Genomic DNA, 27,965 nt, shown 5'->3' with positions numbered 1-27,965 from the left:
GCTCCTGAGAGAACGACTGCGAAATACGCGTTTTCCTCGGCACAGGCAGGAGCTGTTCTGTTCGAATAACCAGCCCTTTACTGGGAAGTACGGGGCTCAGTCAGGTGGACACTTGCCTCGTGGGTTTGAAAGAAGGGGGGTTCTTGTCAGTTACCTCCCCAGTGTAGACAGGTTCTTTCGAGATACCTCCCCAGTGTAGACCTCGGAAAGGCCTAGGATCATGCATTTTCATGGGTAAAACCCACTTTGGGGCAGCCCTCCTGGTGCACAAACTGTGTCTGGCCCAGCCCTGCCCCCCTGCTCCCAGAAACTGGGCCAGACCTCGGTGACACTGCTGCCCACCCAAAGTGCCCCCGGACGTGAGTTTCTCTGGATTTAGGGGTGATTCCTGGCCCTGGCCCTGAAGTCTCTGATCCCATCTGGCCCGCTCTCTGTCCCCAGGGAGCAAGTGGCCTTGCCTGCTTGTCTCCTTCTAGCCCCCTGCCCCAGCTCGGCCGGGTGAGCGGGTAGATTCCCGTGTGGTCCGTCAGCCGGCCTGCTGCTCCCGTCCTCCAGCGGGAATCACCTCGCCCCTGCTCCCAGCCTGGCTCAGATCTCCTGGGTGAAGGCCAAACAGATCCCTCCCCCATCGGGTCCCCCCCCCCCACAAAAGAAAGAATGAAGCCCTCCCTGCCACTGGCTTGAAAGGAATGCCCCCCCACCCCCCGGCCTGGGGAGGCAGAGGGGAGCCCTGGGAGGGCAGGGGTCGGGGAGTGGAATGCTGAGAACAGCCTGAGACGCAGAGGCTCAAAGCCAGCAGCCCCCTGGGCCCGTCTATACCGGCCCTCCCATCGCTGTAGCTCCCCTGGGGGGAGCTGACCTGGTGGTAGCAATCGGGGGACATTCCAGGCCTGGGTACAAATGGAATGCGGACTCACTCCTACTTTGCAGGACCTTGTCTACACTGCGGGGGAGGGCTTGTTTCCAGAGCTCAGTGATCAGGGCAGCTGCATCCATCAGTGTAGACAGGCAAATCGCCCCTCCCAGCCGCAGCCTAGCCTGGCCCTCTGGGCCCCTGCAAGGCTGGCTGAGCTCAAGGGGAGTCTGTCAATTGATTCCAGCAGGAGCTGGTCTGGTGCGCTGCCTGGACAATGCAAGGGCCCAGCTCTGCAGCCGACTCCTAACGAGATCAGTCTGGCCTGGGAGGGAGCAGGCCAATTCTCTCAGGGCTCGGCACCCACCACTGATTGGTGAGAACTGGGAACACAAAGTAGCTATTACACCCCAGCAAAGGCACCTTCCCCCGTGGTGTGAAAACCTCCTCACTGGGGAAAGCAAGGAGTTCTGAGCTGCTGTCTTCAGTGTCTCTATAGCACCGGCTGTCAACGCACCTCACACGTGGTCATTCATCACTCCCCAGCACCAGCCCCATTGCCCAGCTGGGGAAACCGAGTCAGGGCCAGAGGCGCTGGAGCTCACCCAGCCGCGGGAACGGACACACCTGCCCATCCAAGGGGAAGTGGCACTGAACAACACATCTGAGCGGGCTGCAGTCGAGGGTTTACTTTCCTTTAGATCAGGGGTACTCACGGGGGTCACAAGGATACTCCCAGCACATGCCAAGGGCTGCAACTTAAGCGTGGTTGCATAGACATGCAAATAGATATGCAAATAGATGCAAATAGCTTCTTTCACACTGACGGGCATGAATACAAAGTGCTTCCCACAATGCCCCGGCGCGCCCGCCACCTCCTCCCTCGGGGCTAGAAACACCAACACCCTGTACCCGTCTGTCCCAGCCAGCCCGTCCGCTTGCGTCTTTCAATGCTCACCCCACCTGGGAGACGCCTCGCCGCTGTGGAGCGTGTTCCCAGTGAAAGCCACGTTCGAAGGATCCCACCCGCGGGCCACGTGTTGAGCCCTGCGTAAACCACAAATAAACGGGCCGCGGACCGCATGCGGGCCGTGTGTTGAGTAGCCCTGGTTTAGGCTATAAGTGCTATGTTATACCCCGTATGTTGGGCTCCATACGGGCAAGGCCCATAGGCATTAGTATAATATACGTGTGTGATCCCCGATGTCAACAGCTCCCAAATCAGGAGCAAGGATCCCACAAAAAGCTTTGTTGGTTTTTTTATTTGCCTGCAGGAGATTGAGCCTGTGGCTTGGGGGTAGGACCGGTCTTGGGCTTTTATTTGCAGCCCTGACTCCGGAAACTCGAGTGGAAGCCACGACTCCGGTAGCCCCAGGTCCCTAAGAGTGGGGTGGGGGGATTTCAGCAACCACGACACAAACACCCAACTACCCTGGGCATCGCCACACCCGGGAGAGCTGCTGCTAAGACACGGGGCCGGATCCCCACGCCCTGGGTACGCAGCAGCAGTGTGCCGCCCCGCGGGCAATATTCCGCCCGCACGCCCGTGTTGTCCCCGCCCCAGCGCGTTCAGGGGGGTTCTTTTTATCGGCCAGGCTTTCCAGCACACTCACCCCCAGCAAACACTTCCCCATAGGGCACCTCGCTTTGAATGACGTTTGCATCCTCTTTTGCCTTCTGCAGGCTTAGAACTGGCCTTCCCCAGGGTCGCCCTACCCACGATCCCCTTCCCTCGCTCCCCGACCCTGAGTTCCCTGGAGGACAAACAAAGAACCGAAATCAGGCCCCGCAGGGAACAGGACACGAATTGCATTTAAAACTCGCAGCCTTCCCCGCCCTGTGGTTTCGCCTTTCAAAGGAATCCAACAGACTTGCCTGGCAGGTGTGTTGGGAGGGGGATGCGCCGCACCCCCACAAGGGGCGGGGCCTTGGGCAGAGAGGGTGGGGCTGAGTTTAACCTCCCCGGGCAGCCCTCAGTGCAGCTCCGAGCACGCTGTGCTGGGGCTCCGGCAGCGAGTTCACTCCGGCGGCAGCAGCGGGGAGTCCTGGCCCTTTTGAATCCCCGGGTCCCAGGGCAGCTACTAGAACGCAGCGTCCAGGTCTGGCGCAGCCTCCGCCAAGGATGGGGAGAGCTCCAAAGGAAAGCTGCAGAAAGGCTCATAGAGGGTGGGAAGGGACCGCGGGAGCCACTGCGCCCAACCCCCTGCTCCAAGCAGGACCAAGCCCAACTGAATCATCCCAGCCAGGCCTTTGTCCAGCCGGGGCTTCAAAACCTCTAAGGGTGGAGTTGCCACCCTTGGCCTAGTTACCCCGTCCCAGATTCCATGAGCCCGGGGCTGGGAAAGGAGCCGAGACGCGCCAGCTGCTCGGTGTGCGGGAGAGAGGTTGATCCGGGCGGATACGGACGTGCACGTGGACAGCAGCTGATAGCAGCCCGGCTTTGCAGTCCTGTTGACAAAGGCCTAACAAGATCAAATGGATGGAAACCCAAGTCAGCCCAATTCAGCCTTGCAATAAGATGCTATTTCCTATCAGTGTGGGGCGGGTGCACAGGGGAACAGTGAACTCACCATTGCTCAGGGGGCTTTAAAGGGAGATTAGCTATCTTTCCCACAGATAGGCTGCCAGCCAGCTCCGGGAAAGATTCTCCGGCCGAAGTGATGCAGGTTGGACCCGATGACCACAGTGCCTCTTGCTAGGTGGAATCTATGCCCATTGGCGGAATGTGTCTGCTAAAGGGGGCACCAGTGAAAAAGTACCTACTGACGTTGACGTGGTCGTCATTATGTTTCAGAGTCAACGCCCCAGCCAATGCGGGGGTGGGGGGAATCACATCTCCCTTCGATTCCCTGGGGAGGCTCCGTGTGGATTGACATAGTGTCACTGAGGAACAGCTCCACTGACGTCCGCGCTATAAAACGGGCACACCTGAGAGCCACGGACTCTGCCTTAAAACCCCAGCGGGTGCCGGAGACCTGTCTGCACTGCGGCTCCGGCTGCATTGGGGTGCTTGGTAAAAAGCCTCGTGGAGGCAAAGCCCTCCCCTGACAATCGTCACAGCCGGCGGGCGGGCAGAGGAGAAACGGGAGCGCAGCTGGTGGAATTTGAAGGGCAGCCAGGCACGCCTGGGCCTGGCGTTTGGCAGCGGTGGCTCCTGGGGGAAGTCCCCCCCTTTCTGCTGGCGTCACACCAGGGCCGGCTGTGACCCATGGAGTGCTCTGCCCCTCCCCCTCTCCAGCGGCGCCTCTCCAGGCATTTCTGGCACCGTTTGTTCTGTGAGGTGGGGTGGACATCCTCATCCCCAGAAGGGGAAACTGAGGCACGGGGCGAGGCACTGACTCAGCAGATCCGTGGCAGAGCAAGGATTAGAATCTGGGTCTCTACCCATATCCATTAGACCCTGCTCCCCTTCCAGATCTGGGACCAGAGTCCAGGAGCCCTGATTCCTAGCCCTCCCCTGCCCCCACTTCCACCCTCCCCCCCCCCACTGGCAATTTGAACTCAGGAGTCCTGACCCCCAGCGCCTCTCTGCTGTGGGCACAGAGTGTACTTCCGCCCCAGAGCCCTTCCTGAAATAACACAGGCCTGGCCCGTAGATTTCCTGTGTAGGCAACCACTGAGGTTTTGCAGCCTTAGGACACCAGCTAGGCCCTGTGACCTCATTCTGCGGCTGGTGCAACTCCAGGGAACCCCCCGGCCCTGGCCCCCGGTGAATCTGGCCCAGAATGCTCTGCTTCTATCAGAGACGGTGATTTTGAGATGAAATGAACGCATCCTAGGGCACCGTCTCTGCCCTCCCGGTACCCACCCCAGCACCCTGACTTGTTGCCAGTCCACAGCCCCCTTCCAGAGCAAAACCCAGCTAGCCCAGGCCGGGGGTGAGCAGAAGGGGAGCGCACGCCCCCACTCCCTACAGCTCCTGAACCTGTGGGCATCAGAGGCCCATTGCCTTTCACAGCCTCCCCCCACCTTTAAGCCAGCAGGGCCAGTTTCACGGCTGTGGGAATGTGGTGGGAGGGAGCAGTGGGGAGAGCCGGGCCCCCGGACCTGGGGAGATGGGGGGGGGGTGGCCCTGGCAGGATCATGGGAGGCCCGAGGTGGGGGAGTCTCCATCGGCTCCAGACACTCTAGCACAGCCCCGGTGATGGGGCTGGATGCTGGAGTCTCCTTAAATTAATTTAATCTCCTTAAATGAGGCGCATGAGAAACCCAACAAAGCTCCTTTAGGGGGTACGCTGGCAGGGAGCTGGGTGCGCCGGGGTTTGGATTCCAGCGACAAGACGGGGGAAATAAAACAAGCAGCTTTTCAAACCCGACCCAGGCTGTGCGCCACTGGCAAGTGCTTTCAGGTGCACGAAGCGGGAGCTGCTTTTGGGCAGGCGTGGGCCGGGGGAGGAGGAACCTCGCCTTGGCAGTTCCCCAGGGACTCTGAGGAATGAACCATCCCAGCGCCATGCTAGCAGCTCTCTGGCTGTGCTGATGGCAGTGTGTGGAAATTCACCTCGGCATGCCTGAGCCTGAACGTTGCCGTGGGTCTAACGTTTCGGCCAGAGGCAGGGAGGCAAAAGGAGAAGGAAAACGTTGGATCTTTGCGGGCTGTGGATTGCACTGGAGGAAAAGGAAGCAAACCAGCATGCGTCCGCGGAGCAGAAATCCCCTTTCTCTGTGTGGAGGAGCCCTGCGAAGGCCTCACGCCACCTTTAACCTTGCTCCCTTTAGCTGTTCCCATCTGCTATTGGCTTCAGCATAGTTCTCCTAGCCCTGGGCTTTCCCGGGTGCCTTGGGGCCCATCCTGCACCCAGAGGCTGCTGTCTCCATCTGGCCCCTGGATATGTGCGGTTCTGGAACCTAGGGACGCTCCCCTGAACTTTCCCTCCCCTGCCTGCCCCATTGGCCTCCTCGGTCCCAGCCAGGAGCCGAGCTCAGGGTGTTAAGGTCCCCCCCCCCCGGGGTGCAGGCCCCATGCAAGACTGTCTGTAAGCCCTGAGTCGGGGCTTTGGGGCTGGAGGAGGAGAAGGTGGAGAGGGAGCCTGGGCCCTGTGAGGCCTACGTGGCCTGCATGGGGAGCTGCAGAGCTGGACCTCAGGTTAATAGCGAGGTAGAGCTGGTGGGGGACCCTGGCAGTGTGGGGTGGGCGGAGGACGGAGGAGGACTAAGGCTGCTATTCTGGCCTTGGCCCTATCAGCAGCAATGACCCGGTGGCAGGATCAGGGCCTAACCCTCCCCCCCCCACACATTCAGCCCATTAAACCCGCCCCAATGGGAAACCTCTAATTCACCCCAGTTTCTCTGGGCCTCTGTTCTCTGCCTGTCTCAGGCCGGGGATGCAAACAGGCCCTGCCGCTTTCACTTTTGCTATGAGGCAGGTTTCCATTTGGCTGCACCCAGTCCCAGGGGGTCCCCAGACCCTGCCAGCTGGAGGGGGGGGGGGAGGATTTCATTCCAGTCTCCCCGCCCTTCTCATACAGAGCCCTGCAAACCTCCCTGCCCACATCCCCCCTCCTCCCCCCCCCGCACGGCAGAGACCTCAGGAGCCCCCTGCCCAAAGCAGGACCCCCCCCCCTCACGAGTATTTCGGCTGCAGAAGCAATAAAGAGATGGGGGGGGATCGGGCCATGCGGTGCCCCCCCCAGGAAGGGGCGTGGAGAAGGCGTGGGGTGAGGGGGGGAGATGGGGGCCCTGGGAGGGGGAGAGGTGGCTCCCCTATTGGAGGGCGCCCCAAGCGTGCAGCCCCCCCCTACATCCCGCTGCCTTTCGCTCCTCCCTCCCCGCACCGCACGGCTGGTGCCCCCCCCGGCGGGGCTCCGGGCTGTCCCCTCCCCGCGGGGCTGGCTCTGCCGGGCGGCCCGCCCCATTGGTTGGCCGCTTGCCGGCCGCCCGTGTTATTTTTCGAATATAAATACAGGGCCCGGGGGGGGGGGGGGGGCGCTGACTCGGGCCAGGCGCGGGCGGAGAGAGGGGCCCGGCCCCGCATCCCCATCGGAGCATCCCGCGCCAGCCCGGCCCCGCGCTCCGCCGGCTCCGCTCCGCATGGAGGACGCGGGGGCCCCGGGCGGCTGCAGCCCGTCCCGCGGCAGGAGCGCAGCTGCGAGGCCGTCCCGGCTGCCGGGGCTCCCCGGTGGCCTCCTGCCGCCGGCGGCCGGGGTCATGTCTCCGGTCACCACCCTGGCCCTCGATCTCAACAGCCTGGCCGGCCTGGGAAGGTGAGAGCCGCTGCGTGCCCGGGTGAGGGGGGGGGGTGCATTGCCTGCTCGCTCTGCCTGTGTGTGTGTGTGTGTGTGATGGGGGTGCACTGCCTGCTCGCTCTGTGCGTGTGTGTGTGTGTGAGGGGGGGGGTGCATTGCCTGCTCGCTCTGCCTGTGTGTGTGTGTGTGATGGGGGGTGCACTGCCTGCTCGCTCTGTGTGTGTGTGGGGGGGGGGGTGCATTGCCTGCTCGCTCTGCCTGTGTGTGTGTGTGTGATGGGGGGTGCACTGCCTGCTCGCTCTGTGTGTGTGTGTGTGGGTGGGTGGGTGAGGGGGGTGCATTGCCTGCTCGCTCTGTGTGTGTGTGTGTGTGTGTGTGTGAGGGGGGTGCATTGCCTGATCGCTGTGTGTGTGTGTGGGGGGGTGCATTGCCTGCTTGCTCTGTGTGTGTGTGTGTGTGTGTGAGGGGGGTGCATTGCCTGCTCGCTCTGTGTGTGTGTGTGTGTGTGTGAGGGGGGTGCATTGCCTGCTCGCTCTGTGTGTGCGTGTGTGTGTGTGAGGGGGGTGCATTGCCTGCTCGCTCTGTGTGTGCGTGAGGGGGGTGCATTGCCTGCTCGCTCTGTGTGTGCGTGTGTGTGTGTGAGGGGGGTGCATTGCCTGCTCGCTCTGCGTGTGTGTGTGAGGGGGGGTGCATTGCGCGCTGTGTGTGTGATGGGGGGTGCATTGCGTCGCGCGTGTGATGGGGGGGTGCATTGCGTTGCGCGCGCGCGTGTGTGTGAGAGATCGGGGTGCATTGCGTGCTCTGTGTGTGTGAGAGATCGGGGTGCATTGCGTGCTCTGTGTGTGTGAGAGATCGGGGTGCATTGCGTGCTGTGTATGTGTGGGGGGGTGCATTGCGTGCTGTGTATGTGTGTGTGGGGGGGTGGGTGGGGTGGGGGTGCATTGCGTGCTCTGTGTGTGTGTGTGGGGTGGGGTGGGGGTGCATTGCGTGGTGTGTGTGTGTGTGTGTGTGTGTGTGTGGGGTGGGGGGGGGGTGCATTGCGTGGTGTGTGTGTGTGTGGGGGGGGTGCATTGCGTGCTCTGTGTGTGTGTGTGGGTGGGGTGGGGGTGCATTGCGTGGTGTGTGTGTGTGTGTGTGTGTGTGTGTGGTGGGGGTGCATTGCGTGCTGTGTGTGTGTGTGTGGGGGGTGCATTGCGTGCTCTCTGTGTGTGTGTATCCCGTGCAGACTATGGCGGTGTGGGGCGGAAGCTGTCTCGGCCCGGGGGGGGGGGTGATAATGGAGGGGGGCTGGGCTGCATAGATCCATTCAGGGGCTCCACGATTAGCAACCCAGCCTGTAAAATGTCCAAGCGCGGCCGCAGCCCCGATCCCCAGCGGGGCAGGCCCGGGGGGCGGGGGGGGCAGCGGGCCCGGCTCCCGGACAGAGGCTTCCGGAACAGCCTTGGGGCCGGGCTGCCTCAGCCCCACCTGCCCCGGGGGGCGAGCAGCGGGGCGCCTCCCTGGGGGTGCAATGCCGGCCGGGAGTCCCCTGCGGGCCGGCTGCTCCCCAGCCCCGGGGCAGGGCCTGGCCGGGACCGGTGCACTCTGTTATTGCCTATGGCCATGCCGCCCAGAGCGCGTCTGATCGCGGAAGCTAAGCAGGGTCGGGCCTAGCTAGCACTGGGATGGGAGACCGCCCGGGTGTAATACAGGGTGCTTCCCGTGCAAGGGGCAGGAGGAGCTGGGCGGCCCCAGTGGGTGTTGGAGGGGGAGAACTGCTACCTGTGCTCCAGCCCAGCCCTGCTTCATGTTGCCTGTTTGCTTCTCTTTGGAAGGGGCCCAATCCTGCTCCTCCCCCCCCCCCCAAGCGCCAGTGCAAAGACCCCAGGGGCAGCCCAGGCAAGCTGGGTCCCCAGAGGAGCTGGTCAGAGGAATGTTCTGGTTTCCACGCAGCTTTGGCTCTTCTCCAGCCGGTGGGGGGGCAGAATCCTGCCCCTGGCTGCAGAGCTGGTTTTGCACCTACCTGGGGTGGGGCAGGGGGCAGGAACGGCAGGGGTGAAATCCTGGCTCGGCTGAAGCTGACTATTGCTTATGGACCCCTTGATCACGGCCCAGTGAGCTGGATCCTGACCCCCACGTACCATGCACAGCCCCCCTCTCTCTCCCCCGTGGGGCCAAATCCTGTGAAGCCAATTCCTTGAATCTCCCCCCCCCCCCCCCCCCAGATCTGGCCCTCCCAGACTGAGCCTGCGGTGGCAGGATGTGGGTGCTGCGGGGTCTGCCCTGGGTGGGGGGGCTGCTCAGCGGTGGGTGCGTTCTGGCTTGCCCAGGAGGCTGGCGGGCGTACGTCTCAGGGAAGAGCTAGGGGGTCTTTCCCTGCAGCCCGAGTGCTGTGTCCCAGCACGTGGCCTGTACGGAGCCGTGGGCAGCTGCCTCTGGCCTGTGTGGCAAGAGGAAGCCTGTAACGCTTAGTGCCGGCTGCTCGGGCAGAGGCCAGTAAGGGTGAGGGGCTGGGAGACATTTTCTCAAGGCCCGAGTATCCTGCTCCTCCCGGGGCGGCCTTATTGCATCTCCTCCGCCCCCCAAAACACCCTGCTCCGCCAGAACCACACCGCCGGGCTCAGCCAGCCACTGCAGCAGCCGAGGCTTGTGGGCCGGTTCTGAAAATCCGCCTCCCCTAATTAACGGAGCCCAAGGTGTGCCGTGCCGTGCCGTGCCGTGCTCTCCGAGCCAGAGCCGTGCCGTGCCGTGCCGTGCTCTCCGAGCCAGAGCCGTGCCGTGCCGTGCCGTGCCGTGCCGTGCTCTCCGAGCCAGAGCCGTGCCGTGCCGTGCCGTGCCGTGCCGTGCTCTCCGAGCCAGAGCCGTGCCGTGCCGTGCCGTGCTCTCCGAGCCGTGCCGTGCCGTGCCCTGCCGCCAGAGCTGGGCAGGCCTCGTGTGGCCTTTCCGGCCATGCTGTAGGAATGCTGGGCTGGCCCCTTCACGCGGTGCAAACCAGCGTCCCGCTCCGTGGCGGCCAGGCCGTGCAGTTACTTCAGTCCTCTGGCAGGGAAGTGCGGCCGCAGAGCCCGGCTCCCGCTTGGCTTGGAGCAAATTCGCTTCCTCTCTGGTCCTCCCCTTCCCCTATCTGGCCGAGGAGATAAGGGTCCTGCCCCGGGTTGTAAAGTAAAGCAGGAGGAACATCGCTAAGCCCCTGGGATCCTTTCAAGCTTCCCCGTCTCCAGCGCCTCTGCCCCGAGCTCTGCGGCTCGACAGGAAAGAGCCTGGCACGGCTGCAAGCCTTTCCTGCCCCTTTAACTGATGGGAGGATGGGGGAGGGCTGGCATCCAATGCTGGGGCCATTCGGGGCCCGTTTGGGTTTTTTTTGGTTTTCTTTTTGCTTTGTTTTATTGCCCCCCCCCCCCCCAGGCACCTCTCACAGCCAAGCCCTGGGTGCCCCCACGTTGGGGGGCAGCTAAGAATTTAGGGGTGAGAGACTTGCCCCGGATCCGTCCGTGCCAGGCTTGGCGTAAGAGAAAGCAGGCGTGCTGAGCCGAGCCGCCCTGCCTCCGCCTGGTCGGGTCACGGTGCCTCCTGCTTGGCTCGCCAGCTGCTGACGGGTGTTCTCTGCCCCCCCCTCCAGTGAGTGTGACACCCCCAAGAGGAAAAAGCTGGGGATCAACTTCAGGAGCGAGTGGTCCTCGCGGTCGCAGGACTCCATCTCCTCGGAGTCGTCGCAGGACTCTGGGTGGTCCGAGTCTCTGGATTCAGGTCAGTGCCGGTCACTGGGGGATGGGGATGGGGCCGCCCCCTTGGCTTTTGTCTCTGGAGGCTTGCGCAGGGCCAGGGCTCCACAGTTGACTTCTGGAGCGTGTGGGGAGGCGGGGGGAGGTCTCCCGTGTCTCTGGGCCGCATCCCCCCTCTGCAGCTGGCCTGCCTGGGGAGGGACTGGCTCTGGGCAGAGCGGTCGGCCGCTGCCGTCCTGGGAACCGGGCTCTCTCCGGGGTCACCAGATCCCGGCTGTGGGGCTGCAGCCCATCTCTGCTAAAGAGACACTTCCGTGGGGGCCCTCTCTCTGGGGCGAGCCTGTGCGTCCCCTCCGGAGCCCCCCCAGGGCCTCCTATAGTCGGAGCATTGCCAGGGTCCCCGGGAAGACGGGCAACCCCCCCCCCCCCCATCTCCCCAATGGAGGGGAAAGGTGCCCAGGAACCCAGCCCTTGCCTGATTGAATTAGCAGGCCTGGATAAGCGTGAACAGTTAATGGCCCCTGGGCTGGGTTTTGTTGACACTATTATCACTAGACATGATCTGAGTGGAGTGACTCCCTTCCCCTGGCTTAAAATCTGCTCCAAAGGGCCCAGCGATGTTTAAACCATCCATGTGGAATGCTGCCGGCAGCTGGAGTGGGCGGGGGGAGGGGGGGTCCATGTGTTGGGAGGGGGGAGGAAATGGGGCAGGTTTGCATGTGTTGTTGGGCATCTCCAGAGGAGGGGGAAAGCATTTTTCCCCAGGGGGTTGAGGTTGGGAGGTGCAGTTAAATCCACTCCCCTTGGCCCCGGGGGAATTGGGAGTGGGTTGGGATCCAGGAAGCCAGGCGCTGCCCAGGGGAGGAGCGGCTTCAGCTTCCCCCGATTGCAATGAACGTTACATTCGTCTCCCCCGTGGCTTGTGGGGAGCAGAGACCTGGCCTCTGCCTTCTCTCCCCGAGCGCTGCCGCGTTCGCGAAGGAAGCCGGGGGGTTGCACCCGCCGCCTTGCTAGGGACTGAGCCACGGGTGTTTCATTTGCACAGGCATTGGGCTGGACTCGCCTGGACACCTGGACCCAGAGCCCTTTGAAGATGTGTAAGTTATTTCCTTGTCACTAGGCCTGTCGGAGCAGGGAGGGGAGGTGGGGCGGGCTGGGAGCCATTTGACCACTGGAAAAGAGGCAGCTTTGGTTTAGCTGGAGGTTTAAGGGTGTTCGAGGGCCACGTGGCTTGGGCTGTGATCCTGGCATCTTGGATGGAGACACTCACGTAAAACCCAGATGCTGCCAGAAGTGGGGTGGGAGCCTCGAGACTGGTGCTTTGCTGTTGGGGATGCCCGTTGGCAAATCCGAGGTGAATGTGAAGCTGGTCTACAAAGTCTTTTTGCAACCCCTGTTCTGAAATAATTCCATTCTGCCTCCCTCTGGTCCCCCTTCTATCAAGTCCTGCCCCAAACCTTAGCGTGCCGTGTTGCTGTGTGCTGTTGTAAAGCTCCCCGCCCCCCCAGAGGTAGCTGCATTTTAGTCGTGGCGTGAAACGACTCCTGTCCTCCAGTATAAAGGGAAGCTATAATTGGATCTACTTTCCCAAAGATGCTTCATAGCTGAGCTTAATCCATTTGCGGGGGAGGGGAGAAAGCGCGGGAGGAGGAAAGGAATAGCAGTGGATTTAAGACTTTAAGAGAATCTGAAAATACCAGCAGGGTGGAATGGATTGAGCCCAATGCAGTAGCAGTGACTAATTCAGTTGTGAAATGTCATGCCCTGTGTGATGTACAGGGATGTAAATACCAATTTTAAAAATTAACTAGTTAAACAATAAATGGATTTAAAGCACTAGTCAGGAAGACTCGATTGAATCATGGTTTTCTACGTAAAAGTGCATTCCAGTGAGAGAACGGGAGGGTAGGTCTCAGATCAGTGAAGGCTGCACTCAGAAAGACCTCAGACTTCTGGAATATGCTACTCAAACAGTTTCACTTTTGTTTCTACTGCCTGTCCCGCTCTTTGCACATTGATCTCCAGACTTCTCCTTGTCCAATCTGTTCCACCCCCAACAGTCCTCTATTCTTGGAACTTTTTGAAACTTTGCACTTCCAGAGAGGGAAGGGCTTGATTCTGTGAACACAAATTTGCAGGACGAAAAGGATGAGCTTTCTGTCTTTCAAAACATTTTTGCTGTTAACAAGCATGTTATCTCTGGAGACACAAATCTACCGTTGGAGAGCTGCAAAACTCAGCATCTCCAGTGGTACCTTCTAGACTGAGTCCCATTGGGGAGATAGAAAGATTAACCTAAATAATCAATAGCCTCTAGAACCCCACAAGATTGGGTCCCTAATCCGTGAACGATTGGAACTCCTTTACAAAACTTTTCTTAAACATGCCATGAATAGATTGTCTCATACGATAGAACGTAAACCCCCTATTCCATGATGAAATCTTCGCGCTATAACTTATCTTAATGAAAATCTATCTTTAGAGAGGATTTTTCCTCAAAGCATTTTATTTAAAAAAAATCGGATTTAACTTAAATCTGTTTTTTGTTTTCAAAATCATCGATTTTTATCTACCCAATTTAACTGGCTAACCCTAAAGGACGGGGGTCCTGTGGGCAGGATGGACTGTCCCAGCCCCCACCGGTTAACCAGTTAACCATTAACATCCCTATTACCTGGTAAGCATGCCAATAAGGCTACCAGGTAACCCTTTACATCCCTAGGGATGTAGCTAAGCCAGCCTAAGGCCTGGCGTAGACGCTGCTAGGTGGGCGGAAGAATTCTCCCATCTCGCCAGTTCCTGCCTCCTGGAGAGGTGGGTTCACGGCAGCGACGGAGGAACCCCTCCCCGGGCAGGAAAGGGGCGGCCGGCAGTCTCCAAGCTCAGCTGGCCCCCGCGGGAGAGGCCGCATGGGTGCAGCTGGGCCGCTGCAGTATTTTCAGGAAGACGGGCTCTGCCCGGGGAGCTCCGTTAGCTGGCGGTTGGCGGGAGAAGTTCCCCGCGGCGCAGCCCGCCGGGAGGCGAGATGGGTGTGCCTGTGCTGCTCGCGGGTGGATTTTCCCACCCTGGTGACGGAGGTCCACCTAGACAGTCTGTTGTGCGGAGCAGACCCCACGGGCTGGGCCGCAGGCAGAGCTGGGGGGCGGGAGCCGTGGCAAAGAGGGGCCCAACGGGGCCACCGGCCCAGGGCCACGCTGGTGTCCATGTGCAGTAGCTGCTTTTCCCCTGCCAGTCCCTGGGCTCCCCGCTTGGGCGCAGGGGTGAGGGCCGTAGCAGCGAGGGGGGGGCCGTAGCAGCGAGGGGGGGGCCGTGCGGGGCCGTAGTAGCGAGGGGGGGGCCGTAGCAGCGAGGGGGGGCCGTAGCAGCGAGGGGGGGCCGTGTGGGGCCGTAGCAGCGAGGGGGGGGCGTAGCAGCGAGGGGGGGCCGTGCGGGGCCGTAGCAGCGAGGGGGGGGCTGTAGCAGCGAGTGGGGGGCCGTACGGGGAGGGGGGGCCGTGCGGGGCCGTAGCAGCGAGGGGGGGGGGCCGTGCAGGGCCGTAGCAGCGAGGGGGGGGGCCGTAGCAGCGAGGGGGGGGCCGTAGCAGCGAGGGGGGGCCGTGTGGGGCCGTAGCAGCGAGGGGGGGCCGTGCGGGGAGGGGGGCCGTGCGGGGCCGTAGCAGCGAGGGGGGGCCGTGTGGGGCCGTAGCAGCGAGGGGGGGCCGTGCGGGGAGGGGGGCCGTGCGGGGCCGTAGCAGCGAGGGGGGGCCGTGCGGGGCCGTAGCAGCGAGGGGGGGCCGTAGCAGCGAGGGGGGGCCGTGCGGGGCCGTAGCAGCGAGGGGGGGGCCGTAGCAGCGAGGGGGGGCCGTGCGGGGCCGTAGCAGCGAGGGGGGGGCCGTAGCAGCGAGGGGGGGCCGTGCGGGGGGGGGGCCGTGCGGGGCCGTAGCAGCGAGGGGGCGTGTGGCTCCCTGGCCCGGTGGCTGCGGCCGTACTGGGTGAGCGGGTCCCGCTGGGCCCTTGGGGGCCCCGGTGCCCCCTTTGACCGAGCTGCCACACACAAAGCAGCGGCTGCGTCTGGCCGAGCCAGGCCCCCGGGGCTCCACGCCCCCGTCCCTCTGGCACCTGCTCCGAGGCGCCCGACAGACGTGGTGCTGGAGAATGTGCTGCCTGGGGGTGGAGCTGAGCAGATGGCGCTTGGGGCGGCGCTGGCCACGGGCCTGCATTCCCCCCGCCCCCCCCGCCCGCAGGCTCCCAGGAGATGGGGGGTGGGGAGGCGGGGGGCTGGATTCCACAAGGGAGAGTCCAAAGGCTCCCCCCCCCCAGCTGAATTAATTGGGGCTGGGCCTGTTCTTCCCTCTGGCTGGCATGGGGGGCCCTTCACTCGCCGTGCTGACTGGCTGCCCCCCCCATTGTGCTGCCACACTCCCCCTCCCCCCCCCCCCCGCCTGGGGCCTTGATCTGACAGGAGCTGCCTGAGGGCCCCCCCCCCCCCATGGTGCCCATTTGCACACAGGTGCAAAGCAGCCGCCAGGCCGGTTGCTATAGAAATCCCCCCCCCCCCCAGCCGGCCTCACAAAGGCGCTTTGCCGGGGCTGGCTCGAGGGGCCCCTCCCGCCACGCTTGGCGGTAACGTCTCCGAGCGGGAGCCGCGCCGCCTCCCCGGACCACCCTGCCCGTCAGAGGGCGTCTAATTAACCCGCGCTCGTTACGGCGAGTGGCGCCTGCATGGAGGGGGGCCGCGTCCCTCTCAGAGCCTGCCCACGCGAGGGGTCGGCCTGGCCAGGGCCGGGTTCAGGCAGGGCTCAGCCCCACACGGGGCCGGCGCCCTCGCGGTTCCCTTCCTGGCCCCTTCTTGCTAGCAGGGCTGGGTGGGGGGATCCAAGAACCGTGGCATTCGTGCCAAACATTTACAGAGCAGCCTCGAATTCCGGGGGCCTCTGTTTTTAGGGTGCCCGATTTGGGGCCGCTTGGCTGGATTGTTTTTCCCATATAAACAGTTTGCATCCAGCTCTTGGTATCTCCCCCGGCCCCATCTGAACTCCCTGGGTGCTCAGCGCCCTGCCGGCTCCGTAGCCGTAGGACCTGGAGCTAGCAGCCAGGCGTCCGCCTGTGCCCTCCCTCACTAGGGCAGGGTCCCTGGCTGGCCTGCGGGGCAGGCAGCGTGGGGAGGGACGAGGGGCGGGGCGGGACGCCGAGACGCGGAGCAGATGGCTTGTCCGTTGCTTTGTGGAGCTGTTCCGAGTGACCGGAGACGCGCGGCCCCTGCTCCTTTCACCGGCTGTGGCGCCGCGTCGGGCCAGATGGCCAGTGACCGGCCGCACGGAGCCCGCGCTGGGCCCTGCTTGCGGAGGGAGCTGCTCCGCTGGGAGGGAGGGTGGCAGGACTGGGCCGGGAGCGTAACCGGCGCCTTCCCTGTCTCCTGCAGCTTCGAGAGAGCCATCCTGGGATCGGCGAGAATCGTCTCGGAGTAAGTGCACCCGCCTCGATCCCTCGGGGGCTCGCCCTCCACCGCGTCTCCCCGTCCGTCGGGCGCTGCAGGGGGAGGCCGGAACGCTGGGCCCCGCTGTGGGAGAGCGGACCCGCCGCCCTCCGGAGCCCGGTTCTCCCCGCTTGGAGGCCCCGGCCTGCCGCCCTGCTCACAGACCGCCCGAGCCTGTTCCTAGAGCCCCTTGCGCCGCTGGGATGGCACAGAGCAGCCTTGATTGGCGTCTGGCCGTGGGAGCAGCCAATCCTCGCCCTTCCTGCGCTTCCCTGCCCTCCCTCGGGCATTGCGGGAGGGTCCCTGGTGAGCTGGGGGTCGCCCGCCCTGGTCAGCTCCTGCAGGACCTTCGGGTCGGGCTCCAGTGCCGCTTTCGGGGTGGGGTGGATGCGGGGCGGCAGGGCGGCTCAGCAGCCCGTGTGCGCCGGGTGTGTCCCCGGTTGCCACTAACACCTGTCTCTGCTTTGTCTTTTTAGCAGCAAATTCCCCGTCCGGAGGATCCACTCCCTGCCGGTGAGTCCCCGTCTCCCCGCGGCGGATCTGACTGCCTGGCTGGAGGCGCCGGTGTCCACCCCGGGCCCAGAGTGCTGGCTGTAGGGTGCTGCCCACAGAGATCTGGCCTGGGAGGGGCCCACGGCTGCTGTTCCGAGGGGAGGGGTTCAGGTTTGGGGGGTGCAGTGCATCCCTGTGGGGCAGGAGAAGCAGCAACGTGCTGCCCCCCCTTTTCCTGCCTCTGGGCGAGAGGCGTCCCTGCTGGGCTCTGAGTCCCCAGACGCTGCGCTGAGGTGGGGATGCAGGGGACCCACTGGTGGCAAACCTTGGCGAGGCATCAGAGCGGGGTCAGACCCAGGGTCCAGCCAGCGGCGTCCAGTGCCGGGTGCTCCAGGGGGAGTGACCCAGTCAGGGGGCTGCGCAGTGGCAGGAGCAGGCTGGGCAGTGGGTCTGACTGTCCCTCTCTTCCAGGAGACACTCCTGGGCACCAGCCCTGCCCTGAAAACCATTTCCAACGCCAGGGAGTTCAATGGCCCGGAGCAGGCGCGGCCCCCGCGGCGGAGAGGGAGCCAGGAGAACGTGAGTCGCGGCGGCGACGGGCTGGGCTGGGGAGCGGGTTCCAGGAGAGGTCCCAGCCCCACCTCTCGGGGCAGGGCGGGCGTGCGCGGTACGGCCCCTTCCTCAGGGCCGCCCCATGGGGACATGCCCGGAGACCCTGCCTGAATGCCACGACCCCGGGCCTCTTGGCTCCAGCTGCGTCAGCCCCTTCGTGCTCAGCCTGACTTGTGCTTGGCAGCGCAGCCGGCGGGACCCTGGGCTCGCCGGCCACCCCCAGGCGCTGTCCTCGCAGAGCCGTCGCGCCCTGCCCGGGGGGAGCCGGTGACCCAGCCGTGCCCGCTCGCCCAGGGCTGTGTCCTGCCCAGAGGCGGCCGGCGAGTGGCTGGCGCCCAGGGCCGGGGGGCAGAGGTGCCCGTCTCCAGTCGGGTAACGTCCGGCCCCTTTGCCTTGGCAGGCTGGGTTTGTGTTTAAGATCCCGCGCCGGCCCACGAGCCACAGCCGGCTTCACCCCTGCGATGGGGGCGGCGAGAAGGACCCTTTTGCACAGAGGCCAAACTCCGCCCCGAACCTTATGGTGAGAGAGGGCCTGGGCAGGGGAGGGGCCGGGCTAGGGTGGCGGGCGTGTGCCTGGCCCTGGCCGGAAGTGTGGCAAAAGGTGGCGCCGCTGCCCGTGGGCCCAGCTGCACTTAGACACCTGCTGGGCGGCTGGTGATGCCGGTGCCCGGGATCTGCACCCGTGGCATCTCAGCACTGCCACCTTAGCCAGCGGGGTGGGACCCAGGCTGCCCCATGGGCCGGGGCAATGTATGTGCAGGGACCGCCCGGGAAATGCAGCTGCTTCTGGGGCAGGGCGCAGTGTCCGCGAGTGGCAGGTACCAGCCAGGGGCCGTCCCGTGCTCCGGCTGCACCCGCTCGCTCGGCAGCTGTCTCTTTGCATTTCCTGGGGGTTCGCCCCCGGAGGAGACCCCCTCAGGGCCAAATGCCGAGGCTGCTCCCACGGCCAGACGCCTCCCCCTCTGTCTGCGGCCCCGGCGGCACCTAACCCCGCCCCTTCGCTGTGTGCTCCGCAGTACGGCACCCCCGAGAAGGAGAACCTGGGGGTGGTGGCGGAGAGCCCGGGGTGCCTGCGCCGCGCCTCCCTCGCCTGCTCCCTGACCGACGAGGAGGATGGCTTCATGGAGATCCTGGACGAGGAGGAGCTGAAGGTACCGTGCGCGGCTCTTCCCTCGCCGGCCAGCTCATGCCACGCGTCCCGCCCGCCCCTCTGGGCCGCCGGCTCGTAGCTTGGAGGGCACGGGCTTCAGAGCTAAGCCCCCGGCTGCGCCGAAAGGCCTGCGGGGGTCCCACCCCCTGGCTCAGTCCCAGCCACCCTGCCCCTCGCTTCTTCCCAGCCTCCCTCGGGCAGGGGGTGCTGGTCTCTTCCCTGGTCTGGCTGGGGATCCACCACGCTCATCCAGACGGCCTCTCGGTGCCTCTCCTGCAGCTGGGCGCTCTCCAGGGGATGTGAATGGGGCGAAATGCAGCCAGCGCGCCGACACCTGGCCCCTGCTGAGAGCCAGAGACGCAGGGGCCGTGTGGCGCCTGCAGCCCCTTGGCAGCGTGCGATTTGCCAGCGCCCGTCTCGGGAGGGGGCTGGTGGGAATCTGCCGTCCGGTGCCCGCGCTCTGACCCCGCCGCCTCTTCCCCAGAGCGACGCGCCCGTGCCGCCCGGCATGGAGAACCTGCTGACGGCCCCGCTGGTGAAGAAGGAAGGCGCGGACGTGGTACGTGGGGGCCGGGCGCAGGCTCGGGGCCTCGCCGAGGGAGCTTGCGGGCGGGGAAAGGTCTGGACAGGGCAGCCTGGAGTTGGGGGCCCCCCTTGTGCTGAAACACCCCTGCCCCTGTGATGGGGTGGGGTGACCCGAGCTCGCTGCCAGCCTGGCCTGCCGCAGACCTGGAGGGAAGGCGCGGGGGTCGGGGTGGCCGGTGACGCGCTGGGATCTCCCAGGCTACTGTGGGGCCTCGTTTTCTGCACCCCGGAGGGATTTGACCCCACAGTCGGGGAGGCCTGTGTTGGGGGTGCAGCCCCAGGCTGTCTGGGCAGGCCCAGCTGGCCCCGAGGCAGCTGGTCAGTGGGCGCGAAGGGGCACGCTGGGGTCTGAGCCCCCGACACCAAATGGGAGTCACGCCGCCTCACGGGGGGGCTGGGTGCCCAATCCAGCCTTTCAGCGTCTCCCCAGCCGAGGGCGAAGCCAAGATCAGCATGCGGGGGTCAGCCTGCCACCCTTGGGGTCTCCACGGGGGCGGCCAGGCTGCTGCCCTGCCTCTGTGCCCCGGCTGCGGGAAAGGCCAGGCCGAGGCGCTAAGCGCCGGCTGTTCTCCCCTGCGCAGAGGTCGGGGAGACACGGCAAGTGTCGCCAGCTCTTCCGGTCGCCCTCCATGCCCAGCAGCGTGATCCGGCCCATCCTGAAGCGCCTGGAGCGGCCGCAGGACAGGGACACTCCGGTCAAACCCAAGAGGCGGAAGAGCTTGGCGGGCAGCCCGCTGGCGGAGCCGGTGGAGGAGCCGGTAGGTGCCATAGCGACTGACGGAGCCGGGGAGTCTGCCTCTCCCTCCGTTCCTTGGCTCCGGAGCCTTCCTGCCCAGGGAGGGCTGGCGGCTGAATACCCCTTGGGGGTGTGCTTGGAGATCTCCCGCCCTCGGCCGGCCACCGACCCTACCGCCCACACTGTGGCTGTGCGCTTGGAGATCTCCCGCCCTCGGCCGGCCACCGACCCTACCGCCCACACTATGGCTGTGTGCTTGGAGATCTCCCACCCTCGGCCGGCCACCGACCCTACCGCCCACACTGTGGCTGGGCGCTTGGAGATCTCCCGCCCTTGGCCGGCCACCGACCCTACCGCCCACACTGTGGCTGTGCGCTTGGAGATCTCCCGCCCTCGGCCGGCCACCGACCCTACCGCCCACACTGTGGCTGTGCGCTTGGAGATCTCCCGCCCTTGGCCGGCCACCGACCCTACCGCCCACACTGTGGCTGGGCGCTTGGAGATCTCCCGCCCTTGGCCGGCCACCGACCCTACCGCCCACACTGTGGCTGTGTGCTTGGAGATCTCCCGCCCTCGGCCGGCCACCGACCCTACCGCCCACACTGTGGCTGTGCGCTTGGAGATCTCCCGCCCTCGGCCGGCCACCGACCCTACCGCCCACACTGTGGCTGTGTGCTTGGAGATCTCCCGCCCTTGGCCAGCCACCGACCCTACCGCCCACACTATGGCTGTGTGCTTGGAGATCTCCCACCCTCGGCCGGCCACCGACCCTACCGCCCACACTGTGGCTGGGCGCTTGGAGATCTCCCGCCCTTGGCCGGCCACCGACCCTACCGCCCACACTGTGGCTGTGCGCTTGGAGATCTCCCGCCCTCGGCCGGCCACCGACCCTACCGCCCACACTGTGGCTGTGCGCTTGGAGATCTCCCGCCCTTGGCCGGCCACCGACCCTACCGCCCACACTGTGGCTGGGCGCTTGGAGATCTCCCATGCCCGAGCCCGCCTGTGCACCAGCCTGTCCCCCCTGACAGCCCCGGGCACCGGGCTCCTGCGGGTGGGCACGTAACTGCCAGGAGAGTGGGGTGGCTGAGGTCTACACGTGAGCCGAGCTCTGTTGAGGGCTGTGGCAGCCCCCATGAGGCAGGTTCTTGGCAGCCCGGCAGAGTGGGGAGGGGGCACTCCTGTCGCTGTCGGCGTGTCTTGCTCGTGTTGCACGAGGAATTGCACAAGTTCAAGGCAGTGGAGGCGGGGCATCCAGACCCACTGATTTTTAAAGGCTGCAGGTTTCTTGCCTCTTGAGTTTTGGTTCCTCCTGGGTGATAAAACCCCGTCTGGACCAAACGGAATTCACCACGCCGCTGGGCAGAGACTGCTCATCTAGTGCCGGATCTCCATGCCGCTTCGCTCTGCTTGGACAAGGGTCCCGGGGGTTCTCCAGCACTGACTGGCCCTGGTTCGAGGCTGGCTGGGTTCTGAAAGCTCGGCTCTAGGAATAGCTGCGGGGCCTGTCCTCAGCAGGAGGCCCGACCGGCTTCCCTCCTGGCCTTGGAGTATGAGCTCACCCTGATCAGCGCGTCCGACACCCTGCCCGGACCACAGACCTGCCTCCTGGGTTCCCAGCCCAGAGGCTCTGCAGAAGGCTCTCCAGTGCGGCTCTGACACCCAGTCTCGGTTTCCTCCTAGAAATCCAGGCTGTTGCGCTCCAAATCCCTCTGCCACGATGTGATCGAAAGCATCCTGGATAGCGATCACCGGGAACTCATCGGGGACTTCTCGAAGGTATTGGGGGCGGGGAAAGCAAAACCTCTTGGTACTAAAGATACCAAAATCAACCCCCTCCCCCCACTAGCCATTGGTACCCTCCCGGGCTGTATTGGAAACCATAGCTTCCTGTGCTTGCATGGGCCGGGCGGTGACATTGACTAGACATGGAATGTGAAACAGACGAGTCTCCCAAGGGGGGTGAAATGTGGTGATTGCACCCGGCATTTCACACACAAGACAAGAGAATCCACAGCCCGGGGCTTGCGGCTTCCTGGGCACCCCTGCCACCTGGATAACAGCTGCCTGATCGGAATGGCCAGCGCAAGCCAGCTCTGCCCCGATTGCCCAGCTGATAATGTAAGGGAGGGGGGAATTGGCCCCGCTTTGGGGGTTCAGACCCTGCAGGCTTGGTTTAAAACACCCGTCTGCCTTGGAGCGGCAAAGCAGCACGAGCCCTTCTTTACCCCTCCTCCCCCGAAAATGGTAAAGTTTTGGTCTCTGAGATGGTATTTATCATAGGAACCATTGCCCCGAGGGAAGAGCTTAACCCGGGTCTCTTTGTTGTAGGCTTATCTCCTGCAGACGGTGGAAGGGAAGCACCAGGACTTGAAATACATCTCCCCAGAAATGGTAAGGAGGCGGCCGGCCAGGACTAGGGCCGCGGGTTTTCCACGTGGCAGTGAAAGCGACGGACGCGCTGATTTCTCGCTTTCTCTCTGAGGGTACGTCTACACTAGCTCGTTAGTCTGAGCGAGGTAGGGTAATTAGGGCAAGCGGAGTTGCAGATGAAGCCTGGGATTTAAATATGCATGTTCCTGGGCGCCGCCATTTTTAAATCCCCCTTAGTCCGAATTCCGTGCCCGCGGCTCGTGGAATGAGGAGTAACAGTAGTTCAAATTAGGATCTTTAATTCGAGCTACCTACTCTGCTTGCCCTAATTACCCTACCTCGCTCAGACTAACGAGCTAGTGTAGACGTACCCTGACTTCTCTGTGCGGCCTGCAGGAAGGGGCGGGGCGGGTCGTGCAGCTCGAGGGCTGGGATGGGGCAGAGGGTTCTGGCGTGGGTGGGTGGGTGGGTGCGCCCCGTTGTTTGCAGTGGTCTTTACCAAACGTCCCTGAGCAGCCATTACCCCCCCTCTCGTGCTCAGCTCCCTCCCTTCCCCACACCGCCCTCCTCGGGCCCGTCCTGGGCTAGAGCCTGATTGTGCCGCCCGGCGCCGAGTCCCAACGGGGGAGCCTGCGCGGAGGCAGAGGGGCCAGGCCCTGGGTGTCCAGCGGCGGGTGGGACGGCTCCGTTCTGCGTCCTGCAACCCTGCGCCCCCTTCTCTCCTGTGCAGATGGTGGCGGTGCTGAACGGCCACTTCAGCAGCCTCATCGAGAGCTGCGTGATCGTGGACTGCCGGTATCCCTACGAGTACGAGGGAGGCCACATCAAGGTCAGGACCCCGGTTCTGTTCCCGACGCTCGCGGGGGGCTGCAGGGGCCTGGCGCTGCCCGGGCACCCCACAACCCACAGCTGTAGGCCTGTGGCGGGTGCAGAGGGTGGGACGGGCCGGCGGGCCAGGGCGACGTGGCGCGGGGAGTCGGGGCCCGCGTGTGTCTGGGCCCGCGTAGCTTCTCCCCTCCTGCGCGGCTGGGCCAGCGGGGGCGGGGAGGGTCTCTCCTGACGCCGCGACGCCCTTCCCTGCAGGGGGCCGTGAACCTGCCGCTGGAGCAGGACGTGGAGGATTTCCTGCTGAGGGACCCCATCGTGCCGCTCGACGGGCAGAAGCGGGTGATCCTGATCTTCCACTGTGAATTCTCCTCGGAGAGGGGGCCCAGGATGTAAGTGGGGCCCGAGCCGCGCGGGTGCTAGACGCCCTCCCAGCCCGTTTGCCGGCCCCGGGGGCGGGGCTGCCGTGCCGAGGGTTACGTGGAAGGGCTGCACAGAACGTCGTTGCAGGAGGCTGCTGAAGGGCCCTGACTGTACCAGGCAGGAATGGCTCAAAGAGCCCCGGCGGGCTGGTGCCATCCCACCACGCGGCAGCTCCCTCGTGCCCAAAGCAGGGAATCCAGCTCCGAGCCGTTGGGTCCCCATGAGACTTGTCCAGAGCAAGGCCCAAGGGCATTTCCCACGGGGTCGAGGTGTCCAGGGGGCTCTGTGTCCCTCGGCTCGTGGCCTGGGCGCTCGGGGTTCTCGTGGTCTGGACTCAGTCGCCGCTCGAGCTCTGTGGGAACAGAATCGGAGCCGACAGCCACGCCTGGCCGGGGTGAACCCGAGCGCAGCTTCCGCGGCCGGCCAGTCTTCGCGTGGGCCGGCGCCTCCTCACTCAGCCTAGAGCAGGAGCGTTGCTGCCGGTAGCCGAGAGAGGGAGCAGGGACGGCTTTGTGCTGCGCTGTCACGCTCCCCCCCAGAGGGGGCTGCATTTCTCTGCCAGAGTGTATTTGGGGTCAGAGGTGCTGTGGGAACCTGTGGGCCAGACCCGTAGCCCACTGGACGCTGGTCCAGCTCTGACTTCAGAGCAGCCAGCTGAGGAGTGGGCCCCACACCCCACGGCATTCAACGCGACCCCACCGGGAAGTTCAGCCAGGTCCGATGCGCTCTCACCTCCTGTGCTTCTGGCCCCCGAAGGTGCCGGTTTGTCAGGGAGAAGGATCGGGCCTGCAACGAGTACCCCAATCTGCACTACCCCGAACTGTACATCTTGAAAGGAGGATACAAAGAATTCTTCCCGCAGTACCAAGTAAGTCACGGCGGGAGCGGGTGTCCGTCCGTCCGTCCCGCACACGCTGCCCTCGCTCTGCTGGGAGCACCCGGGGGTCCGTCGTGCCCTGGACGCCGGGCGTTCCCAGGGTCTGGGTGAACAGGCAGCCGCTGAGCCATTGCGGAGTCTAGGGCCGGGCGCGGCGTGACCGCGCAGTAAGGGACCCGGAGCGCAGGAAGGGGCTCGTGGCCCAGAGACAGGGTGCTGCCATGTAGGAACGGGCGTGGGGGGGCGAGGGGGCAGCTGGAGAGGCCTTGTGAGCAGGCAGGGCGGTGACTGAGTCCTGGCACGTTTACAAACCGAAGAGGGTGATTTCCAGGTGGCCGCGGGAAGCCAGCAAAGGAGCCGGCGTCTCTGGGGCTTGTTGATTAGCCCGTGAAAGGGTCGGAAGATGGGGCTGCGGTGCCTGGGCCCCTGGCGATCGGGAAAGCTTGGGGCGGTGTCCGGCCTCTGGCGGGGTGACCGGTGTTAGACCCGGCTGTGGCCGCCCGTGAGCAGGTAACCACCGGCTGTCCCGAGGGGCTGCAGCCGCATCCGGGCTGGGAGGGCCGAGGCTGTTGGCCAGCCTGTCGCTGGCGCCCGGTAACGCGCGCCCCACATCTGTCCCCAGGCACACTGTGAACCTCAGGACTACCGGCCCATGCACCACGAGGACTTCAAAGAGGACCTGCGCAAGTTCCGCCAGAAGAGCCGCACGTGGGCGGGAGAGAAGAGCCGGCGGGAGCTCTACAGCCGCATGAACTTCTGAGGGGTGCAGGGGGACTGGGGGGGGGGGAATCACGTGCATGGAAGAGACTTGACGCGCCTTGCTGCCAGGTCGCGGCTGCTTCCCAAGGGGAGACCCGTCTGCTGAGCCAGTTTCTTGGGGCACGGTTGCAGATCCAGCCACTCCCAGGGAGGAAGCCACGGGACCGAGGAACTCGCGCGCCTGCTGGAACCGCACGCACCTCCCGGGATGATAGAACTGAGCCACACTCCAAGGCTTCCCAGCCCCCTGGGCTAGACCCATCTCCACGCTGTGAAGCTCCTACCAGGCGGACTTGTCGCTCTGACACCGACCCAGATCTGCGTGAGGTTGCGCGAATGAGGCTTTGGAGGGCCCCCGAAGCTCTCGGCTGGAGGTTTCCGGGATGCTGGACGGAGCAGCTTAAAGCGACCCCAGTCTGGGTTTCCAGTGGGGACTGTTGTCCGGGCCGATGGCTGGGAGCGAGCATCCGCCCGTGGCTGTAGGCGGGGGGTGTCCCCTCGCCATGGTGCCTCCAGGCTCTGAAAGGGTTAAACAAGGCGTGTGCATCTGAAACGGATGCGAGATCGGCCGCCTGGGCCGTGGGGTGCAGGGAGCTCGCTGTCTCGCCAGGGAGGTTTCGGCTTTGCCCTTGCAGTCCTACCTGCACGATTTCACTCGTGGCCAAGAGCAGGAAGGGTCCTGGGTGAGGCTACAAGGGAAGGAAGGTCTCAGGGACTGGAGAAAAGCTCCAGGATTTGCCAAATTAAGCGCTGAAAGCAGCTGTGAGGCTGAGGAACCAGAGCCTCTTCACATCCCCTCTCCTGCCAGCCGCAGCGCCGGAGCCAAGGCCCCGATCCGGCTCCGCGTTCGCTTGGGCTTGAGTGGGAGATTTGTCACCGGGAGCTGGAAATGTGACCCATTGTTAGCTGCCCTGTGCTCTCCTGCTGGCTGATCTCCCCTTCCCCGGCCCCATGCGATTGCCAGCTTCCTCCCCCCCGCCCCCGCCTTCAGCTGCCTGCGCCTGGTGTCTCGCTGGGCCGCTGGCGTCAGGCTGGAGGATGCTTAGGTCCTAAGAATCTGACCCCCACCTGCACGGAGATGTGCACAGGCCGTGCTGAGCGATCTTAAATAGCCCCGGTGTCCTGGCGACCCCCTGCAGCCAGGCTGCTCGGGACCCTCGGTCCCTAGACCCCCCTTTCTGGGCCGCGGCCCTGGTGTGTGAAGTGACTTGGGGGGCCTGTGTGGGGGAGGCAGACGCCAGGCTCGAGTGGAGAAGCCTCCGGGCTGGCTCTGCGCCCTCTCTGCGTGGCAGGGCTCAGCCAGGAGGCTGCAGGGGCTGGGGAGGTGGGGCTGCCTTGGCTTGGCTCCGGGCCTGCACCCCCTCTTCATGGTGTGAGACCCAGTGCGGCCCCAGTGAGCCCTGTGGGTCCGTGCAGAATTGCACCCGCTTCAATGCAGACGAGTGTCTCCCTCTGCCTGTTTTAGGGTTTGAGGCTGCTGCCCACCCCTGCGGTATCTGACCTTCCACAGCTACCGACCGGGCGTTGCACTAGTGCACGAGGGGGCTCCTAGTGCAAACGCCCACGTTCTCTGTGGACATTGGGACGTGGGCGCCCGATTCACCAGGGCGTTGCTCTGGGGGTGGAGACGCACTGAAACGGTTGACCAGACTCCAGGGTATTGCCCGGGTGCATCCCCCGGGTAGTAACTCCTGTGACCTAGCCCGGTGCAACCAAATTCCGGCGCCTGTCGGAATCGCCACTCTTCCGTCACGGGTCCCGTGCCCGTTCCTGGCAGCTAGGGCCGTGCTGTGCGGCCCCATCACCCTTCCTGAGCGAAGGTGACCACAGGCGAGGTTCCAAGCCGGCTAGAAAGTGGGGCTCAGCCGGCAGCAATGTGGTAAAAGCACTTAAGCCTAATTTGCACCGCAAGAGCAAGGCCCGAGCGGCCGCGTGGAGCCTGCGTCGGGACCCGCTGCTCCTGGCGCTGGGGTACAGCGGGTGGCTGCGCTGGCGTCGGAAGCAGGCGGGTGCCCGCTGAGTTCTGAACCCGGGAAGAGGAACCGGCCGTTGCTTTTAACGATGGACCAGGTGGTGTCTTTTTAATGATGCTATTTCCAAATATTTGTAAGTGATTTTGTGTGTGTGGAGCCAGGTGTGGGGAGGGCCCTGAGGCTTCTCTTCGCTGTGTATTTATGACCCCCCGTTTCGAATGCGTGCCAGGGTCCTTCGTTACCGCTGCTCAAATCCCAGCCCCTCAGGGACGCGACAGGAGTAACCCCCTGCCCCACTGGTAGCTCCCGCGGCGGCCTGGATTCTGAGCTGCTCTTTTCTGGCCTGCATGGAGCCACGCCCTGGACTTCAGTGGCAGCTACTTGAGCTTTAAGCCAGCTCGGCCCACGTAGTGGACTTTCCACCCCGGCCGAAGTGACGCTGGACGGCAGCGCGCTGGGCTGGCGCCTGCCTTTCCCAGGGAGAGCTCTGCCCAGCTGGGGGCGGGGTGCGTTGGGGAGCCGGTTGGAGGGCGGCGAGCTGTTTCATTGCTTGTACGTGTGTGTGACAAGATGTACTCCCCTTTGTGCGGTATGGGGGCTATGGGAAAGGTGGCCGGTCTCAGCAGGGACGTGTAACCGAGCCAAAAATAAACGGCCGGGTCAAAAGGTCTTGAGCAATGGCCGTCTCCAGCGTCTTTGAGCTTCCATTGGCGCCGCGCGGGCTCCTGGCGTGTCGCCTCCGCTCTGTGAGGCCCCTGACTCTGCTGGCTTCGTCCCAGGGGAATTGGGCTCCCCGTGGACCCGCTCTGCCAAGTCAGCCCCTGGGCTACCGGCAGCAAATCGGCACCGCGGCAGTGGGGGAGCTACCGCCTGGAGCCAGCCCTGCTGCACAGGCCCGGAGGAGCTTGCTGCAGTAAGGCCCTGCTGGGAGCATTTCACACTCGTGGCACTAGTGCGAGCCGTGGCA

General features: G+C 64.4%; 1 protein-coding gene across 2 annotated transcripts; it reads left to right on the top strand.

Annotated features, from left to right (window-relative positions):
• The first annotated feature begins 6,775 nt into the window (after positions 1-6,775).
• Positions 6,776-27,667, top strand: CDC25B (cell division cycle 25B). 2 transcript variants are annotated; one of them, XM_075931093.2, is made up of 16 exons: positions 6,776-7,056; positions 10,637-10,764; positions 11,785-11,836; positions 16,140-16,181; positions 16,673-16,706; positions 17,157-17,264; positions 17,698-17,817; positions 18,314-18,448; positions 18,932-19,006; positions 19,614-19,790; positions 21,452-21,547; positions 22,100-22,162; positions 22,872-22,970; positions 23,225-23,358; positions 24,146-24,257; positions 24,889-27,667. In XM_075931093.2, the coding sequence occupies exons 1-16, from the start codon at positions 6,884-6,886 to the stop codon at positions 25,024-25,026; spliced, it is 1,686 nt and encodes a 561-aa protein (XP_075787208.2). In that variant the 5' UTR covers positions 6,776-6,883; the 3' UTR covers positions 25,027-27,667. The 2 variants fall into 2 exon arrangements, with proteins under 2 accessions (XP_075787208.2, XP_075787209.2); XM_075931094.2 differs by having other exon boundaries at positions 6,777-7,056; positions 16,670-16,706.
• Positions 27,668-27,965: the final 298 nt, after the last annotated feature.

The sequence above is a fragment of the Pelodiscus sinensis genome, chromosome 4 (genome assembly GCF_052426305.1).
Source record: "Pelodiscus sinensis isolate ZL-2025 chromosome 4, ASM5242630v1, whole genome shotgun sequence".
Taxonomy (NCBI): domain Eukaryota; kingdom Metazoa; phylum Chordata; order Testudines; family Trionychidae; genus Pelodiscus; species Pelodiscus sinensis.
The sequence above is the reverse complement of the archived record's forward strand: the minus strand, read 5'-3'. Positions and strand labels throughout refer to the sequence as shown.

What these genes read in the sequence shown, in the direction of transcription:
- CDC25B (XM_075931094.2), top strand. Translation starts at nt 6,884, where the DNA reads ATGGAGGACGCGGGGGCCCCGGGCGGCTGCAGCCCGTCCCGCGGCAGG. An exon ending in TCGGCGAGAATCGTCTCGGA is followed by an intron (nt 16,182 to 16,669) that starts GTAAGTGCACCC and finishes TTGTCTTTTTAG; the next exon opens with CAGCAAATTCCCCGTCCGGA. An exon ending in GGAGGATCCACTCCCTGCCG is followed by an intron (nt 16,707 to 17,156) that starts GTGAGTCCCCGT and finishes CCTCTCTTCCAG; the next exon opens with GAGACACTCCTGGGCACCAG.